Below are 20,541 nucleotides of genomic sequence, written 5' to 3'. Positions count from 1 at the left end.
GTATTAGTCATGTTGTAGGGATGTTATTCGTACTAATTGTAGTACTAATTGTATTCGTGGGGTGCTTAAGATTATGTGCTGCCCTAGCCTCTCTCCCCAAAAGTCATGCTTGTAAATTCAACGGCTTACCCCTCTTGTGACCCGCCTTCTCTCTCTCCCCGAAGCATGACCGGTGGACCAAGGTATCGGGCTAACTGAAGCCAGGGCCTCCAGCCCAAGTGCCCTGCCATCCAGTGTGCGGGAAGGAGGGGCGCCTGGGCTCTTCTTTGAAGAGAGTGGGGGAGTGCTGGGATAAGTAAGGGTTAAGTAAAGACCTGGGAAACCGCTGGTGTGCTGGCATGATATTAGGGAGTAAAGGCACAGGCAAGCACTACTTCTCCACTTGATAGATAAGTTGCCATCCTTTTCCCTTCCCTTCTACTTGTTAAGGATTGATAAGCGTTGCAGCTGCAGAAGGAATGTGGGTGTCTAAAGGATACTCTTTGTGTAAAACAGTCCTTCCCTACCCCTTCCTTTCCCAGCTACATAAACAAGCTCAGGGTCATGGCCCCTTTCTCCCTCCCCTGTGAACTGCTGATTAAGGGAACTTGTGGCTACAATTACTGCAAAGAAATGTACCTTCAAGATAAAAGTGTCTGTATAATATGCATAATGCTATAAACACGGGCAGGGATAATTTTATTCAGTATATGGGCATTCACATTACTAAATAAGGGTTTTGGGGGTGTTGTAGTAAACATAGGTATTTACATATTAACTTAGATAAAAGAGTGTGATGTGATTAACTCAGTGCTTACTCAACAATTGGGTTGAGGGGAACAAGTACTGCAATAAAGAAGCCTGTCTACACAATCCACCTCTGCGTTCCCCCTGCTATTCTTCTAACACATACCTTCTTAAAAAACCCTAATCTATAGCAAGAGTGCTTACTGGAAAAGTAAAACCTTGTCATTTCATTTACCAGGTGGATGTGGTTAACCAATAGCAGGGTTGGTCTCAATGGCCTGACTTCCAACAAAGCTCAGCAAGGTAGGTGCTCTGCTCAACACAAAACCATGACCTAGAATCAGGTAGTCTACAGAGACAACACAGTGATACAATCATTTCATTTTTAAGGTAAGTCTCTTTCCTTTTCACAGCTCACATGCAACACTCATCATGTGACCTGTGAGAGAAGATGCAAATCTGTTGGTTCAAGGAGCAGAAGGTTCTATATCTGACCAGGGAAGTCGAGAATCCCAAATGCTTATGTTACAGCAAAGTCACCCTTTACGTCCAAGAGATTGTGGAGAACTGGGAGGCAGGGAGATTCCTAAATCCCACAAATGCTTGTGGGGTGTTGAGAACCCAAGTGGGGGTGCCAGGCAGGGTCTAGGAGCAAAGTTAAATCAGATTGGGGTTCTTCCCAGCAGATTTTCATCCTTCCAAGCAACAGCAGGACTCTTGGTCCCATACTTCCCTCACCTCCCTGCCCCCCCCCAGCCTTCCTCATCTCACCTCTGCTGCTCAGACAACTTCCCCCACAGCCAGGAGAATTTTGTCCCCACCTTAAATCTTAAGATGTTTCTGCCCCTCTCAACCTTCTCCTTAAGACAGTTCTTTTGGAGGAGTGAGGGTGAATCTCTTTCCAAAGACAATCTTGGTCTCAGACTTTACCAGTCTCTAACTGATGCTCTGATGGCATCTACATTTCTGTGACCAAGGACCTCTTGATACCAACTGGAAGAGGGGAGAGATACATGGATCCCTATGGTTCACGAAAAGAGGTCATGTACGGTTCTATTGAAAGAATGTGTGTCACTAGTCATCATAATCAGCATGAGATGTATGTGCAGATAATGCATAAGGAGTGAGAACATAGTGTTCAGTATACACAACGCCTTGTTGTTAAAGGCAGGTCACTCTGTGGGTATTGAGACAAATTTCTGCAGACAGGAGGTGGGAGACACTTCTCTCAGTGGTTGACCCTTGTGTATCTTACAATGGAATTTTATTTGCCGATTGAGTCAAATGCTAATGAATAGACTAGAAGTGCTGCAAGAAAAAAAAAAACAAGAGGGGTTATCCTGTTGACAAGTAAAGACAACATATTTTTTGTAAAGTATAACTGGAGGTACGGAGGTATTCCTGTTATCCTTCGAACTGGAAAGACAAGGGAAGGAAAATCTCAGCCAGCCTGGTTGAACATGCTGAGAAAGAGACTTGGGGTATACAGGAGACAGGGGAATGTCTTGTGAGTTAAGTTTATGCTTTGGAAAGCATGTGATTGTTTTACTGGAAAAAAATGGTTACACAATCTTACTTGCTATCATATGTATCTTTGTTAATAAACAAGTTCTTGTTTTCACTATGTTGAATTAAGTGGAGTGCTGATCCTGAGGTGCAATTAGAAAGTTGGTATGTATTATTCCTTTGGGAGCACAGAATCTGGACGTTCTGAGAGCGTTCAGTGGATCAGGGGCTGGGCGCTCCAGAGGGACACTTGGAGGACTTGGGTTGGTGTGTGCTAAAAGAGAGACAGACAAAAAGCCTGGAGCAATCTGGGAGGCAGTGCTCGTGCTGCCAGAGGCTGGCGGTGGTGCTGGGAAACTGACCCAAAATAGACACAGACAAGACATCCTCAGGTAAGGGAAGGTTGTAGGGAGGTGCCTCACAACCCTGGATACCCCTGGGAAGCATCACAGTTGCCCAACACCTTAAATCAGGAAGTTTAAGGAGTTTGGCTTAAATCAGCCAAATTCAATCGAAAAATCTAATGATTTATGTACTTTTCCCCAACAGAAAGTTCTAACTGTGGGGATGCTAAACCTAACGTTGTGGTGGAGGGTGCTGTCCTTTGTTATATTCAGCATCTATTCTGAAGAAAAAGTGTGATCTTGAAAACAGTGTGGTCAAATGGCTGAGGAATGGACTCAGCTTCGTTGCTGTATCACTGTATGAACTTGGGCAAGTTACTTTACCTTCTCCAGTTTTCATATTTTCCATCTATAAAATAGGGTACTATGTTACTGGGTTACAGAAGCGATGAAAGGTTTGTAATGAATGGCACTACAGAAACGTACAGAAATATTACAAGACAAAATCAGAACTAATGGCCCAAAATAAGCATTTGGGGTTAATAGTGACACAAAAAGTTAGTTGTGCCAAACCTAGGGAATCAATTCATTACCTTTTTTCCTTCAAGAACCCATTAGGCAAGAGGCAAATTACTGCAGAAGTGTTCCAAGCTATCAAATATTTTGAATTATGTTTTCACAACACTGAAAAAGCAAGCTCTTGTTTTAACCAAAGTATGAAAATTAAAGCAAACACCAAACGGTTTCAAAAACCTGTTTTATTTGGACAGAGTAAAATACACCATATAACATTCCATTTTCAAACCATAATCCAGAGCCATTAATAAGTGTTTTCTTTTTACCAAACATCCTTGCCAGAAGCAGTCAATGCGACTAGGAAAACTAGTTAATCTCTCTCTGCTAGAGCTACGAGGTGCATATCAATCTCCGATTCTGTAAGGATCCTAAAGGGGGAAAAAAAGCATTCCAGAAATAGTTTTGTTTATTCTTCCCCTTAACCCACTGTCTTCCATCTTTAATGCCCCCACAAACAAATGTAAGTAGTACAGCTGCATCTTCTGTCTTTTTAAAATAATTGCTACAGCAATGAATGAGCCATGGTGATTATTTTTGAAAAACCAACAGGAGAGAGTCTAGGGTCCTGGAGAGCAACGGTGACAGTGGTGGGACAGAACAGGTCATTATATAGTCATTAGTAATACCCTTGCAAAGCTGATGAGGTAGCTACTATGATGTACTGGGGTGGGGAAAAAAAATAAGAGTGGTCCAAAGCAATCAGTAGGACCATTACTCCAAAGGGGATTCAAATTCTGGCCCTCTTTTCTTGAAAGGATGGCTATGACCAAATATGGAAGTCCCACCTCCCGCAGCATACACACCCACTGTCAGGGAATACAAGGGCAAAGCCTTAGCATGGGCCCCTGAATGGCAGCAGCAAAAAGGGGAGCATGGCAGTAGGTGTCCTGTTAGGAGGGAATCTTCTGTGCCATTTAACACTGAGCTAACTTGCATTTAGTTTTCCTAAAATGTATTAAATGCAAAAAGCCAGCATTATTTCACCCTTAATATTGCATTAACAAGCACTCAAGTTAGGAAATCCCCAAAACTGATGTTATACCATGCTTGCACAGGTTAAATATTAAAGAATAAATACATTAAATTTAACTAAGTAAACATGAACAGAAGATATATGTACACCATGGCCAGGTTAGTGCTGTGAAAACAACTATCCCTTTTGGAAGTTCCAGACTCTGTATTTGATATTTCCCCTTAAGGTTGCAATGATGTCAATTTTAAAGGAAGAGAAAGAAAGAAATCCAGACCTAATTGATCTAGGGAGCTTACAAGTTCCACTGGTTTCACAACTAGAGCCAATGTATTCCTTGAACCTAGGTACATACTAAAGCCCCCAGTGATTCTAAATGCAGCCTTTAACGTAGCCATCTTCAAATGACTTCATAAGAAACTTGATATGGAGCTATTTGGCCTGTAGCGTTTACAAGCTTGCTGGCTTTGCCAATGGAGTACAGTGTCCTTAACGGGGGTGTCTTTAAAGCATGTTTGGAAAAAAGTTCCAACAGAGGTAGAGCCATCCATAATTTTTTTAAATATATATTTTCAGGTAGGGCTTGGCCAAGTTTACATAAAATTTATAAACCAAGTTCATTATTCCTGATTACTTCAGTCATGGATTCTGAAGCGACCAGTACTACAACTTAGCTTCCAGCCAAATAACAGAAAAAGCTTACATTCAAATTAAAAATATTTCCCCCTGTTCTAAATTCAGATTAGCACACAGCTATGACTAAAGATCTCTAATTTACATGACCAATTAAGACAGAAGCAAGGGGGGAGATGCAGTTTGATTCAAGAGTCTTCGTTTGGGATTGTTATTCTGTTGCATAGTATGATTACAAAGCATTTATACAAGCAGTGCACGCAACCAGAAAGTGGGTAATAGCTCTAGACAATCCCAGTTACTGACTCTTAATGGACAATGCAGAAAACCAACTCTGTTGAAGTCTGGCCCAGATACCCCTCCCAAAAGATGGCCAAGCCAGTCTGACTAGGCTCAAGGAGCAAAGATAACAAAGGAATTAGTAGGTTTATCAACTGGGTAGACAGACTCCACAACCCAGGGGGGCAGAGTTTGGGGTAAACTACATCCTACCTAAGTTTATTTAAAATAAATATGCGTGTAGACCTTTTGTGTTAAAAACCCTGTTCTCTTACTATGCTTTCTTCCTACTATTGAGATTAAACAATATTTGTTTTGAAAGAGCTATCTGGATCCTATGTTCACAAGTGGTCAGAGGTCACAGCTCCCGAAAGGAAGACTTGCTGGCACACAACCCAGTTGGGCCTGCTGAGTAATCATGGTTAGTGCAAAAGGTGCTGTAAAATCACAGTATTTCACCCCAGATTAAGTGAAGACAAAAGATCCAACACCCCAACAGGTAAAGGCAAGAGACTCAAAACTGGAGGGGTATACTCAAAGATCGAGAGGAGGAAAAAGGTGCAGCTAACATTGATTTAATCTATATTTTAAGTTGCATGTACCCATAAACCTAACCACCACTTTTCAAAGGCACCACTTTTCAAGAATGAGCAAGAGTTATCTCAGTGATATTTACTTCAGAAGGTTTACTCAAAGACCTTCTCTATATTAGGAAAAAGTGTTTTTAAAAAATGCATGTTAGTGAACACGTTGCAATTACTGTGTTCAATATTCAGTATTTTTATTAATTACTTGGATAATGGAGTGGAGAATGTGCTTATAAAAATCTGCAGATGAAACCAGGCCGGGAGGGGGTTGCTAGCACTTTTGAGGGTAGGATTAGAATTCAAAGCAACCTCAACAAATTGGACGAGAATTGGTCTAAATCAACAAGATGAAATTCAATAAAGACAAGGGAAAAGTACTACGCTTAGGATGAAAAAAAATCAAATGCACATATACAAAATGGGGAATGACTGGCCAGGCAGTAGTACTGCACAAAAGGATCTGGGCATTATAGTGGATCACAAACTGAATATGAGCTGATAACGTGAGGCACTTATGAAAAAAGCTATTATTCTGGGGTGTATCAACAGGAATGTCTTATATAAAAGACACAGGAGGTAAATGTCCTATTCAATTAGGCTCTGGTGACACCTTAGCTGGAGTAGTGTGTCCAATTCTGGGCACCACACTAAGAAAGATGTGGATAAACTGGGACAGCCTAGAGTAGAGCAACAAACACGAAAACCTGAGCTCTAAGGAAACTTCAAAAGAACTGGGCATTTTTAGCCTTGAGAAAAGAAGACTGAGGGGTTTTTGATAACAATCTTCAAATAGGTTAAGGGCTGTTTGTGGTGGGGCAGCTGCCCCACTCCTGAAGAACAGGGGTTAAAACAGCCAAGCTAGGCTGATTGGAGTAGCAGCCACAGCTGTGGCCAGCTCAATTAGGGCCCAGCTGGCCCTGATAAGAGGGGTGTGGGCCAGAACTGGAGCAGTGCTGGGGAATAGGGCAAGGGAGCTCGAGCCTGGTAAACCTCCAGGCCTTGGTGAAGGCCTACACAGTTATTAGGGTTGCAGAGGTGCAGGCTGGGGTTAGCCCCTTGCCAATGATGAGTGGTTATTACAGACTGCAGTTTGCCCCAGTGAGCGGGGTCTAGATGATGACTGGCAGTAGCCACTGAGGCAAGATGGGTTTAGAGGGAGGGGAGACCCAGAGTAAGGGGGTTAGTGCTGTGGGCAGAACCCTGAGGTAAAGGGCACTGGGATCTGGGAGGGACACGGGGTCAGTGGCAAGCAAGACACTGGCCTGCAGAGGGAGCTCTGTACACTGGAAAAGAGCTAATTCCCAGATGACCAGCAGGAGGTGCTGTGTTGGTAAGTCTCCCTTCACTACACTGTTATAAAGAGGAAGGTGATCAGCTGTTCTCCATGTCCACTGAAGGTAGGACAAAAAGTAATTGGTTTAATCTGCAGCAAGGGAGGTTTAACTTACTTATTATGAAAATCTAACTATAAGCAATAGGCCAGGCTTCCAAGAGAGGTTACAGAATCCCCATCGTCTTCCAGCCTATTCTTAAAAGCCTCCAAACACCTGTCAGGGATAGTGTCTAGGCTTCAGCATGGGGGGGGTGGGGGAATGGAAAGAGAAGGATGGACAAGATGACTTCTCACAGTCCCATCCAGCCCTACATTTCTATGATGCTATGTTGTTAAACACCATTTAACACCTAGCATATACAAGGTTTAACACCTCTAGAACATGTTAGTTATCATGGTCAATGGAAAGGGAAGAGGATGGTAGACCATGTCTAGTCAGTACCAGCCTATACTAGGTGCTAATGTTTTAATTAAGTGCTGCTTAAAAACATGTTTGTTTGTTTTTTTAAAGTCTTCCTGTCTAGTCAGAGCTTAAAGTAGGACCACAGTTCCCAACTGCAAAAAGTGATCTGAAAGGAAGTCAAACTCTCCCCACACCCCAAATATTTAGAAAGTGGCAAGCCATTCCCCCCCCATGTCTTCATTTCCATCTATATTTTAATCTACCTTTATGAAGGGAGGGAGTTAAAATTAGCCATTCATAACCCAGAAAGCACACCAAGTTCCACTACAGTAATTTAACTTACCTGAATTTAGGATTTTCAACTGTAACTACTCCAACTTCTAGTTCCGAAGGTTTGAAATCAATGGACAGAACAGTAGACAGGCAAGTTATACCTGTCTAAAAGTAAAAGTTAGATAAAAGAAATACTGAAGAAAGAGCACTCAAAACATTTTCAAGAGCTACCACCTTTCAATTTCAAATTAAATCACTCCATCTCTCCCCCACATACTCCCAAATTTTCAAACATAAATTGCTCTGTTGCAAAATTCAGCTCTCTCTCTTCACCCCAGGCAAATGATCTACAAGATAAGGACCCCCTTAATAATCAGTGTATCTTGGGATTTCCTGATAAGAAAATCCAACAAGTTGTTTACCATGCAAAGGTTAAAATCTTTTGATTTGAGCTGGAAATAGAACACATTTACCACCAACAAAAAAACCGAAAACAATCTAGACATCTTAATTACAAGCCAGTTTTACCTTGGTGGTTTATTGGTGGTTGTCTTCTTTTTGTTTTTTTTTTTGAGGACTTGGAATCACCACCATGCTTTTCACAAACAGATACACAAGTCACTTGTGCAGTTTCTATTTCATTATGATCTTTTTTTATAACATGCCCTCATATTGGGGAAGAAATACTGCACTTAACCATGATTATTACCTTTTCTGTTTTTACTAATTATCCAAGGTATGTGTTACAAGTGTTCTCTCTCAACCTCTTTCCATACTTAATCCTGCACTGAAGTCATAACTGTAATGTTGAGGCTTCTCATAACAATGAAGGGACAGAAAAGATCTTTTGTAGATGGCTAGCTGACCGAATTGATTTTAATGTTGCTGATATCTAATTGTATTGTTAATGGTGCATTAAGGTGACTAGAGCCTTGGATAGGCATCATCTTGTTATTTAAACTGAAAAATAAATAGAAATGCAATAATTTCTGAAACACTAAACTGATGTGTTGTAGTAGTATTATGCCTTCATTACAGGGTCCAGTAGAAGCCAGATTATGAAAGAATCTTTTTAATCAAACACACATCACTTAAAGGCTTTCACTAGGATCCTGGAAAAGCATGAAGATGCCATCAGGTTTCTTGGTTTTGCTCAGCAGAGTCACTTATCATGGCTGACTCAAATTTTAAAAGGAACATTTAATGGGGTCAACATAGGCCCAAAATATAGGCTTGTGAAGATATTTTTACAAAATTAAAAAAAGGACACCAATAGACGTGTTTCTATGAATTGATTGGAACTGGAACTTATTTGCATTTAAACATTCCTTTCAAGCATTTGCTTCCAAAACATTGCAGTGCTATGCATTAAAAACAGAATATGAAACTGACTAGGAATAGACTCAATCTACTTCAATTGCCCAATGTGAGTGATACACAAGAAGCCAGCAAACAATGGCAAAATAATTTTTATTTTTGAGACAACTATTTTGGATGGGATACTCAAGAGTCTGAAGGAGTTAGGTATTCATCTCACATTGAACTAACACCCTTAATGCTCTTTTGAAAACCCCAGTTTTCAGCTCTAATAATTTTAGGTGTTAAAATTATGACTGTTTAATTGTCCCTATAAGGCTGTAATTTGTAACTGAATATAAGCAAAGTGTTAACATGTTCTAATGCTAACAAAGCTTTTTAAAAGCTTACACAGTAGTGCAGACTTGAAGAAAAACCGTAACAATTTAGCTAAACTTCTCAATTCCATTTCTAAACATGTATCTGTATTTAAATAAGCCATCTCCTGTTGAATCCTGCAGTGGAGGATTTTATTTTAAGGTTATTATAGTTTGTGACTGCAGTGTTTGGTGTATCACAAGATCAGATAGGAGAAATAGATGGATCATGAAGAGGATTGTTTAAACTCAAATCTCTTATGTTTAGCTGAAACAGTAAGGAAAATTTACACAAGATAGTGTTTACATATTAAGGCTGTGTCTTGAATGATGATTTCCATAATAGCTGGCATTATACTTACTACATGTACACATATGCAATAACAGGCATACAATTGCTGAATGGAGTATCACAGGAGTCAGTCAGTCAGTGCATTACTATACCCAGCCACACTCTGTAGTACTAGGATCATGGTGATTTCCTGGCCCTTCATCTTTCCTTCAGTGGAAAAGCAGGATAAATAGTATCCATGTACAAGAAATCAGAGTGCAGTGGGACTGATGTTCAATGGGGACATATTAGCTTCCATAACTTATTTTTAGGAGCTACTTGTTTTGTGGTCAGTTTCAGAGGAAAGAAAAATACAACTGGAACCCCCACACACATGCACACCCTCAACTGACTTACAGAAAGTAATTTTAAAATCTGCCCTAAAATGCATAGTAAACTCACCACTTCCCTCGCTGAAAATAGCACTATAATCTCTGGCATAACTGCACTTTTAGTACCTTGCCCCTCTAACAGGCCAAATATGGAGGATCAGGAAGTCACTATCTTCCTATCAAGGCTTCTACTGGTAGCCCTATGGATATACATCTCCATTAGAGGAGATGCATCCTTGACCAAGATGATTCTAGCATTGCAGCTGCAAAAAGCATCTGCACTCACCACAACACCAACTGTCAGCACTGGTGCTACATAACCTCCTAGAATATAGTAACCTCCTATTTTAAAGTGCTTTCTAGCATGCAGGTTGGTTTAAAAGCCTTCAAAACCATCTTCAGTGACTTGCTCCTCAGACAGCAAATCCAATATGACAACTACAAACTGATGACAGGATTTCCTGGCTTCCACAATGCAGGATCCTGAGCAACCACCACACTTAAAATGGCAATGACGACTCTGCAGTAACAGGCCAGGAGCACTGAAAGCTGATAACAAGTAAATGACTTTAGTTCAGTTTGTGCTAATATAAGAATCCTATTTCTAAAAGGAAAAACAGACTGTCTATAGTCAAAAGAACTTGAAGGGTGGAACAAAACTAGATTTCACTGCTTTTGTCAGTTTACAAGGAAGGAAAATATTACACATCCAACAACTAAACAATAACATTGAGAAAATCCTTAAGGCAAAGCCAACTATATATAGATATTGGAGGGCAAATGGTGACAAGCCATCTAATACAACATTCTAATGTCAATGTGTACGACTTTTGTGTTTTACAAGGAATCTTTGATACACTGGTGGGACATTTGGGCATATGAACAGCCTTATGAAACACTGATTAAAAAATGCACCTAACAAAAGGAGGAAACACAAACACTTCTTTGCATCATAACCCTTTACACAAGCACTACAGGCAGTAGAGCGCTTTTGGCTCAGTTTGATTTTCCCCTTCTGGCTTACCTCTACTGTCTGTTCAAACGTCCAGTCATATTTCTTCTTCACTTTCTTTTCAAGAAAGCTGGTTGACTCTGTTTGTTTGACTCCTGCAGCTGTGGCCTTGAACCCACAATAGTAACCTGCAGGATCACACTTGTATACCTGAGGGCCATGTTCTTCATCAATACCAATCAGTATCATGCCTATAAATAAAATAACTTTACATTTTAATTTTTGATATAACCAAAGTGCCATGTGATTGGGGATTCTGATTTTTAGAACGTAGACTCTCCTCTAGTATGAACCGGGACAGTGCACAGTTAAATACCTTTTTGGACCTAGCCCCATTATTCTGAGGTTCACATTTCCCCTTTATCACTAAGGTGACATACTGCTCAATTGCACCTCATTTCTAGGAACTGTACCTCATTTTAGACCAAACCAGGTTTTTATCTCACACAAAACAAACCATTCATTCAATGCAGTGTTGACTTTGCAAGAGAGCCACAAGGTCAGGTAATACAGAAGTTAAGGTGCCAGTAACAAGGTTAAAAAGTCAGCCGCAGAGCACATCCTGTACTATTTTTTTTGTAGAATGTCATAAATTTAATCATACATTTAACCTGGAAAAAAAATAGGAAATCTTACAAATACGTTGCATAGCCAAGTTAATGAAAGCACTGGAACCTTAACTTGTACATTTTTGACTGACATTTTAACTTTACAATATTGCCTCACACTGCATTACATTTCTATTTAATTTCATAGATTTAAAAAAGTGAAGAAAAAGAAAGAACTTCAAAGACAATTAAACTTGTAGATCTTAGATGCTCATCTGACTTTACCAGTGCAGATTTAAGATCTCTGAACTACTAATTTTATGCATGTGCTAAGTACAAGTAATAAACAGATGCGGAGTTGAGATTTACCATTGTATATACGTTCAATATGCAATTTTAAAACAGTAAATTAAAACCTCAGAACACTCTGAGCAGATTAAGCACCATAAATAGAGCTGGCTGAAACTTGTATTTTTGGTCTGCACTAATTTTCAGGTTTTTTTAAAATTGGGGTTATTTCGCATAGGAATGAAACCAAATTTGCCAAAATTTCTCAGCAAAACCAAGAAACTTCTTTCAGAAACACCAAAAGACCGTGTTTCTGAACAAAATTCGTGAAACTGACAAGAATGTAAACTTAATTGAGCTTCTGCTAGTGCTCCCAGTGTCTGCAGCTCTGCTCCCTGGCCCCAGGGAAGTCTGCATGTTGGGGCTACTTTTGAGGGCTGCAGACCCTGTAAGCCAGTCCCAGGATTTCCAAGCTCTGTGGAAGGGATCCTAGAACCCCCTTAGAGCCCCTGCTGGAGCTGGGTTCTCTAGGCTTCCGGGCTCCCCGCTATGGAGTTGGAAGCCCAGCCCCAGATAGAGGTGAGGCTCCCAGGTCCAAGCAGGGAGACTGGAAGCCCTAGCCTGGTGGGGCTACACTTACAGCAAGACACTCAGGGTTTCTAGGCTCCACGCTCTGGTGCCCTTCCTGCCGCACAGCTGGGAGCCTAGAAGTCCCAGGGGCTGCTAGGCTCCCTGATACATGTGAGGGAGTCAGATACTTCAGGGTCCCTGAAGGAAGGGCTACTCTCTGGAGCTATGGACCCTGGAACCCAGACTGCAAGCAGCCCACTAGGAGAGCAGGCAGGTTTCCCAAAACGTTTCTCCTCCTTGCAACAGCATTTTTTGACTAAATTAGGCTTCCTCAAAGTGAAATGGTTTGCCTGAGTTCATATGGCGAGTCAATTGAAGAAACAGCAACATAATCCCAGTCCAGATGCCAACAGCTGTTTTAACCATTAGTCACCACTACTCTTTACATTATGCCCATATCATTTTACATATCTAGAAAAGTTGGTTAGAATTTGTTCCCATATGTTTAATTTAAAAAAATCTGTATCTTAGATTTATCAATTTGGTACACTTTACTATACTTACAGCAACCAAGAGGCCTCATTTCAGCATTTTGTGTGTAGACCTGAGAAATATCTGCAATCCTTTTACACAGCATGTCCACTGGGATCTCATAGCCATACTTGTATTTCCAGTTAGCAGCCTCGTAGCGGGCTCTCTGAACCTGAGACCTGCTGTCAGCTAATATAAAAGACAAAATATTTACTTCCACTAAAGTAAGCACTACTTCCACTATAAAAATGTTTAGAGAAAGTTCTTGAAAACACACCACATTGAATTGCTGGATATGCTGTTGATAGTAATCTAATCTCCATCCTGGAAGATCCCACTGTGCTAAATTTATTTAAATAAATTGTCAGTTTGTAAATAGCAAATCTCTTAAGCCTCATCTCCAATTTTGGATTACAGGAGTTTGTAAACATCAACATAACATGAAATGAAGTAATAAAAGAAAGTATTTTAAAAATTTGGATATTTAAACAGAAGGTAAATTAATTACCTGTCATTCCTGTCATTACACATCCAATAGTTTCAGTAATTCTGAATAAATGAGTCACTGTGCTGGAATCCAATAACTTGTCCTAATAGACAAAAATACTGAAATAATTTAAAAGAAACAATAGTCCTTTACCCATATATTATTACCAGATCACTGAGGCCAGGTCTACGCTACAGGGGAAAAACATCACCCCTGAGCAATGCAGTTATACCGACCATAACCTCCCCATGCAAACAGTGCTGTGTTGATGGGTAAGCTTCTCCCGTCAGTGTAGGAGTGTCTTCACTTAAGTGGTGCAGCTGCATCAATGCAGCATTTTAAGTGTAGACCTGCCCTCAGGCCAACAAGAGGCAGAAATCAGAAAATTACAGTGGAAACGGTCTTCCAAGCACTCCACTATCTACTATCAGCTTGGAAAGAGGGGGAAAGTTCCAACATCACACTGCATTTGCAAAGAGTTGCTGAATTTCCACTATAAGTTCCTAGTATCTTGTTCTGCAGAAATGTGGGAAGAATTTCTACTACTATGTTCCAGTGATCAGTCAAAGAGGTAGCAAAGGAAGAAGGGGACCCCATCAAAGATTAGTCACTGAGGTGCAATGGAGGAAGATGGAAACCTCTTCCCCAGGACAATTTTGAAGATCCCTAGACAAAGATTTAGTAACCCCTAGTATGTTTGCTGCTCTTCAAATTAGGAGTTAAATTTTTCCCTGCTTGCCTGCTTCTCTTCCTCAGCATTGCTGTGTCACTCCATCCAATGTGCTGACAGACATTTACTGAAGTCTTCCTCTCTGTACCACTGATACAGTGCTTTACAGGTAAGGTTTCAGAACAGCAGAACTGGGAAAAATGCACAGGTAAACAGTCCTACACCTCAAAGACAGATGTATTCTCAGGTGGCCCAGGGCTTTGCAATAACGGAACTATATGGTGTGGCATTGGGTGCTGAGAAGACGCTTGAGCAGCAAAAGGAAGGCAAGTCAGGGCAGGCATAATGGCAAACTGGTATGGTTTAATTCAGTGGTTTTCACACTTTTTTTTTCTGGCGACCTAGTTGAAGAAAACTGATGCCCGCGACCCAACAGAACGGGGGCAGGAGGTTAGGGTGCAGGAGAGGATCAGGGCTCTGGGGTGGGGCCAGGGATGAGGGGTTTGGGGTACAGGAGGGGGCTCCAGGTTGGGGGGGGCGCGCTCAGGGCTGGGGTTGGAGTGCGGGATTTGGGCACGGGCTTACCTCAGGCGGCTCCCGGTCAGCAGCGCAGCAGGGGTGCTAAGGCAGGCTTCCTGCCTGTCCTGGCATTGCAGACCGCACTGCGCCCTGGAAGTGGCCAGCAGCTGGTCCAGCTCATAGGCACCACCCTCCCCAGGTCCCATTGGCCAGTTCCCGGTTAATGGGAGTGTGGATTCGGTGCTCACGGCAGCACACAGAGCCCTGTGGCCCCCCCGCTCCAGGGCGCAGCGTCAGAACAGGTAGGGACTAGCCTGCCTTAGCCGGGCAGCACCACTGATTGGACTTTTAACGGCCTGGACTGTGGTGTTGACCAGAGCCGCTGTGACCAGTACTGGGTTGCGACTTGCAGTTTGAAAACCACTGGTTTGATTCACAGACACATGGCTGATAATTTCACTAAATTTGCTATTTGCATTCCAGAAATAGGGTTGTGTGTGTTTGTTCTACTTACAGGTACTTTCTTCTGTGTTACAATTACTGCACAATCTTTCCCACGAACAGCTACTGATGTAAGGCCACCCTGGTTTATAGCCTTAAAAGCATATTCTAGAAAGATACATATAAATATAATCAGAAATACTTGTACCATTGCCACTAATATCATATTTGGGGGCAGAGGCTGCAAGCCCACCACACACATATATCCCACTGGGGACCAAGCCCTCTGTTTGCAACAGCTTGTCTCAATGGACAAATATACCGAGCTTGACTCTCCTCTGCTCAATTAGAGTGCTGAACAGTATTAGATGTTGTTGCTCTCCCTTTTAAAATTTGAAACAAGAAATTCTGCGTCCCTGCTAGAGGGCAGACAAGCAACATTAAGGTTTAATAAAAAAAAAAATCCGGTAGTCAAGTCAGGAAATACAGATTTAAGTTTGAAAGTTCAACCATAACTTTACCACCTTCAAGATGTTATGTTAAATATAGCGTATAAAATAAAATTTCTTATAAACTTTATATAGTAAGCTACACTACAGTGCCAAGTACTCATGCCTGGCTTGATTTTTAAGTCTCAGCAATACCTGCAAAACAAGCCAAATAAAGGAAAAGCAGTTCAGTGGTTGACTGAAATGGCTCAATGTTAAAACATTAACTTTGAAGCTATGTAAAAAACTGAAGTTAAAAAAAACCTTTCCACTTGAAGAAACTAAATGGTTATAATTTTAAAGCCACAGGATTAGATATTCAGACTTAAAATTAAATCAAAACAAGTCTGTACTGTAATTTACTGTAAGAATGAATAAGCAATTCCTGTTTGTTATATTACATACACAGCACTTAATCAACAAACCATTTGTGACAGAGATCATATAACAAGAAAATCACAAGGGGCCCAGAAATAAAGGTTGAGCTTTCAGCAGTCCCTCAACATTTTCTGGATCTTAACATCGCATTAATGACTTTATTCCCCAAAAGAATTTTATTATTTTATTTATATAGAAGAAACCGACAACTGAAGTTGTAAGTCCAATTATCTAGAATTATTTGGCTCCATCTCTTAAACCACACTGCTGTTGACTATGGCCTCCTAAGCACTTAACAAGTAAGTTCCCCATGATTTTATTTGGTAACTTGTGTATTAAAAGATGAGAGCTTATAAATTCATATTTACATAATACCTAATTATCAACTACTTAACTATTTGGCACTAGGTAAATTTATAACTAGTAAACAAAATTTATGCTAATAATGTTCTGATTAAGCATTCATTATAAATTGCGCTACCTCAGTTTCCAGGGAGATATCCGAAGAAAGCCTTTGTTGCAATTTAACTTGTCCCAATTAAGTAATTTTATTGCAATAGTACAGTACAGACCCGTTTATGCACAGATGTTGGGAGTCAAGCCGTCACGACCGCGTGTTAACGGACCGCGGGTTAAGAGGGCCATGCTGAAAAAAGTGTCTGATTCCCTTAGGGAAAAAAAGCAGTTTAGTGCTCTTTTTGTCTCGCGCTTTTTTTTCTTATGAAGTCTATCATTCACCGCAGATAAAATGCGTTCACGGCTGATTCATTGGCTTTCTCCAAAAATCAATACTTGCGCTATGCCATGACGCTTTTTAAAATGACTTATAAACCCCTTGCTGGCTTGGAAGGATTCATCCCCTGTTAAATTTCCAAATTTTGTCACTTGGGGTTGAAGAATTGGCCCACTTAGCGGCATTCCTTTCAGCCTTTCCTGAGCAAACCACGTGTGCATGGCTCTGTCTGTTGGTTTCGCTGAATAGCGCACACGTTTTCGCTTAAGCCCCACAGCAGAATCGATATTTTGTACAAAGCCGTTCAGTTTAGATCAGTTTTTAGTCCTCCTCAGAAGGTTCGGCAATCCCAGTATCTTTTGAAATTTCGGCTTGGTTTCTCCGCTATTTACTCTATCTATTGCAGCTAGCTTTTCTACTACAGTGTAGGAATGCTGATGCTTTCCCTCTACCATTATATTAGGCCTACGGTTAAAATTTTCTAATGTAGTGTGTATATATATTACTATATATCTCTCTACGTGACAATGACTAAGCATGCATGATAAGTCTTTACCAATATCTGTAAAGATGTACAACACGTTTCCGCTCCACACTTCATCGATCTGTCAGTGAATTAGTGAGGAAATCTGTAGCGCTATATAGCAAGTTCCTGAACCGCATGTTAATGAGTCCCACGTGTTAAATAGGTAGCACTGGGAGGCATGGCACTACCACACGTTAAGCAGATTCGCGGATAAATGAGTCTGTACTGTATTTGACATTTATACAGACTTTCATCCTTCAGCATTTCAGTGGTACTGTGCATATGTATTCAAACTGCAGCAGGCTCTGCACAGCATGCAGAACTTCGCAACAATGGGAAAAGGGGAAATTGAGGCACACCTATGCAACAAATTCTACTTGAAAGAAACCTCCTCTTTGTAATTCTGACACAATAGAAGACACAGGAATGCCAGTACTGAGGCAAGTTAACAGCAACAAGGGGTGCTTCTGAAAAGAACTGTTGCCTTCTCCAAGCACCCATGCATCATTTCAGCAGCAAGTTTCTCAGCTTTGGGAAGTAAAAGACAAAGTTCTTCCTAAAGTCAGCTCTTCCCTATAGCACACGCAGTCACATTCAATGTGCTACCCAATTGTTTTCAACATTTAATTTAACAAACTAAAGTATATTTTGAATAATTATATTAAGCAACTTGAATTTATAAGGGACTAAAGTGGGAGGGGAAAAAAGCCATACTGTACTACACATACTGATTTGTTTGTCCCTATGTTAAATCTATATCCTAAATTAAACAGTTTTATTTTCAGATTGTCCCAATTCAGTTATTACACAGCAACAGTATTTTTTTTATTTATGCAGAACCACAGTTTTTTCTAATCCAACAGGATTCAGCATTTGATTAATTTGGGTATGGCAAGTGAGAGAGCTTTGCACTGCCATGTCAATTCCCAAGTCTCTGATCCCCTGGATGGTGGGAGGCTAAGAATATTTCAGAAGCATAAACATATACAACCACCACGCTTCAAGCCCGTGAAGGTGCTATAACAGTTAGATCCTAAGAACAGTGCTCCCATCTAATCCAGTTCTCTACCTGGAGAGATGGGGACTGTGGCAGGTTGAGAGTATAATAACTGCAGGAAATAATTGTATACATACTAAAGTAGAGAGAATCTTCTTGACTTGGCAATGAATTCCAGAGACTGCCCAATTCTCCCTAATACATAAGAAGTTTGCTAGTAAGATAATGCACATCTGAGAACACTTTTAGAATGAAAAGTATCTGGACAGTCTACCATTACACGAATCAGTGGTTTGCATTTTTTTTATTAGTATGGCAGCCAACAAAAGTGTTTGGAACTAACAAACATTCATGGGCCATCCAAGAAAGCAAAGAGTCAACCTGAAAACTGATTAATTAAGAATATTATTTTTGAGCAGCCAGTCACATTCCATTACTTCCCTTCCCCCAACTACTTCAGGTAATCATGTAGCAAACCTAGAATGCTAAATTCTCCATTTATTTTTATTACTTTAAGGGAATTATAGACCAGTCAACCTAACTTCTATACCTGGAAAGATACTGGAACAAATTATTAATCAATCAATTTATATGCATTTGGAGAATAGGGTTTAAAGTAATGATTAGCATGGATTTGTCAAGATCAAACCAACCTATTTTCCTTCTTTGACAGGTTTACTGACCTAGTGGAGAAGCGGGAGAATGATATATCCTAATTGTAGTAAGGTTCTTGACACAGTCCCCCATGACATTCTCATAAGCAAACTAGGGAAATGTGGTCCAGATTAAAACTTCAATAATGTGGACACACAACTGAGAAAACTATGCAAAGAATAAACAAGTAGTACTTATTAGTACTTAGAGACTAACAAATTTATCTGGGCATAAGCTTTTATGGGCTAAAACCCACTTCATCAGATGCAACGATCCATGGTTTGCTGTCAAACTGGGGGAACGTTATCTAGGGGGGTCCCACAGTGGTCTGTCCTGCATCCAGCACTATTCAATATTTTCGTTAATGGAGTAGAGAGTATGCTTATAAAATTTATAAGATGGGATGGGAGGGACTGCAAGCACTTTGGGGGGCTGGTTACGCTCCCCCGCTAGCTGTGCGTAGGGGTAGCTCGTGGAGCGCGTTGCAGCCTCCCACCCCCCAGGAGCGGTGGTGGGGGGAGGGCCATGCTGAGCTCCCGCCCCCCATGACGGTGCAGTCCGCGCTGGGACACCGCCCCTGTGGCAACCCCCCTCGCCGCCCCCCGAGAAACGGCGGCAGCGTCTCCCCAATCTCGGCAGCGTCAGACCCGAGCGCCCCTGGAGCAACAAGCACAGGCGGGCCCCGGGAGCCGGGCGGGCCCAGGCCCGGGGCAAGGGCCCGGCCCGCACCATGACGGGGCAGGTCGGCGGCTGCCGTGCCGGACACTCACCTACTTGGTAGAGGCGGCCCTCGGGGGAGAAGATAGTGATGTGGCGGTCGAAGCCGGCGCTGGAACCTCGGGACATGGCGGGGGGAAGGCGGCAGCGGCGCAGGAGACCGGCCGGTAACGCAGCGTGCAAGGCCCGTTCCCACCAGCCTGAGTCTGGGAGCCGCTCTGGGACAGGGAGTGCTTCCGGGGCACGCGGGCACGTGCTCCTCTGCGCAGGCGCAAATAACACACCATCGATGAGCCAGGGCCGAGGAGCCGCTAGCTCGCGTATAGTCGCGACACGCTTCGACAGCACGCGTCCGCTCCTCTGCGCATGCGTGTAATCAACAGCCTGCCCTCCCCCATGCAGCTACAAACCCCCGCCTACTGCGCAGACGCAGGAGCGTGAGGTCTTTTGATACTGAGCATGCAAACGAAACGAGAGGTAGCGGCCCTTCACTGCGCAGGCGCTCTACTGGCCTCTTTCCAAGGTGTTGGAGGTGCTGTCGCTTGCCTGCCCAGGCAGGGGGTCGCTGTGACCTTTGCACCTGCCCCAAGCGCACAGGGCACGCCGGGGGGCTGCACCTTTTGCTGGTGGCCCTGTTAGGGCTGGGGGTGACCAGCAACATCCCCTCCTGCCAGCAGGGAGATGGGGCTGCCACCACTGTCTAACCTAGCCTGTCCTGGGTGTTGGAGCATCGCCACCTGTTCACATCAGGCCACTGGCTGGGAAGCTGCAATATTTAAAAGTTTAATGATGTAATTCGCCAATGAGGCGTGGGACACCAGTGTTCACCTGGGCAAAGCTGTCTCAGAAACTGAGGGCCAACAAATCCAGCTGTCCTCAGACTCGGGAGAAGATTGCACCGTTGCAATTATCGCCGCCACCCAGCCCCTGTTGCATATTGAAGATTCACAGAGTGGCCACGCAGATGTCCCCAGTGTGCAGTTCCTACATTGTAGGAGCACTGTGTGACAGATCAG

At 42.1% G+C, this 20,541-nt stretch overlaps 1 protein-coding gene across 2 annotated transcripts; it reads right to left on the bottom strand.

Moving 5' to 3' along the window:
* Nucleotides 1–3,319: 3,319 nt before the first annotated feature.
* On the bottom strand, nt 3,320–19,848 carry PSMA6 (proteasome 20S subunit alpha 6). 2 transcript variants are annotated; one of them, XM_048853442.2, is made up of 7 exons: nt 19,583–19,848; nt 15,106–15,200; nt 13,424–13,505; nt 12,949–13,104; nt 10,991–11,169; nt 7,701–7,795; nt 3,320–3,520 (listed from the first exon to the last, which is right to left on the bottom strand). In XM_048853442.2, the coding sequence occupies exons 3-7, from the start codon at nt 13,437–13,439 to the stop codon at nt 3,463–3,465; spliced, it is 504 nt and encodes a 167-aa protein (XP_048709399.1). In that variant the 5' UTR covers nt 13,440–13,505; nt 15,106–15,200; nt 19,583–19,848; the 3' UTR covers nt 3,320–3,462. The 2 variants fall into 2 exon arrangements, with proteins under 2 accessions (XP_048709399.1, XP_048709398.1); XM_048853441.2 differs by having other exon boundaries at nt 19,579–19,776.
* Between the last annotated feature and the right edge of the window lie 693 nt (nt 19,849–20,541).

The sequence above is a fragment of the Caretta caretta genome, chromosome 6 (genome assembly GCF_965140235.1).
Source record: "Caretta caretta isolate rCarCar2 chromosome 6, rCarCar1.hap1, whole genome shotgun sequence".
NCBI classification, from domain to species: domain Eukaryota; kingdom Metazoa; phylum Chordata; order Testudines; family Cheloniidae; genus Caretta; species Caretta caretta.
The sequence above is the reverse complement of the archived record's forward strand: the minus strand, read 5'-3'. Positions and strand labels throughout refer to the sequence as shown.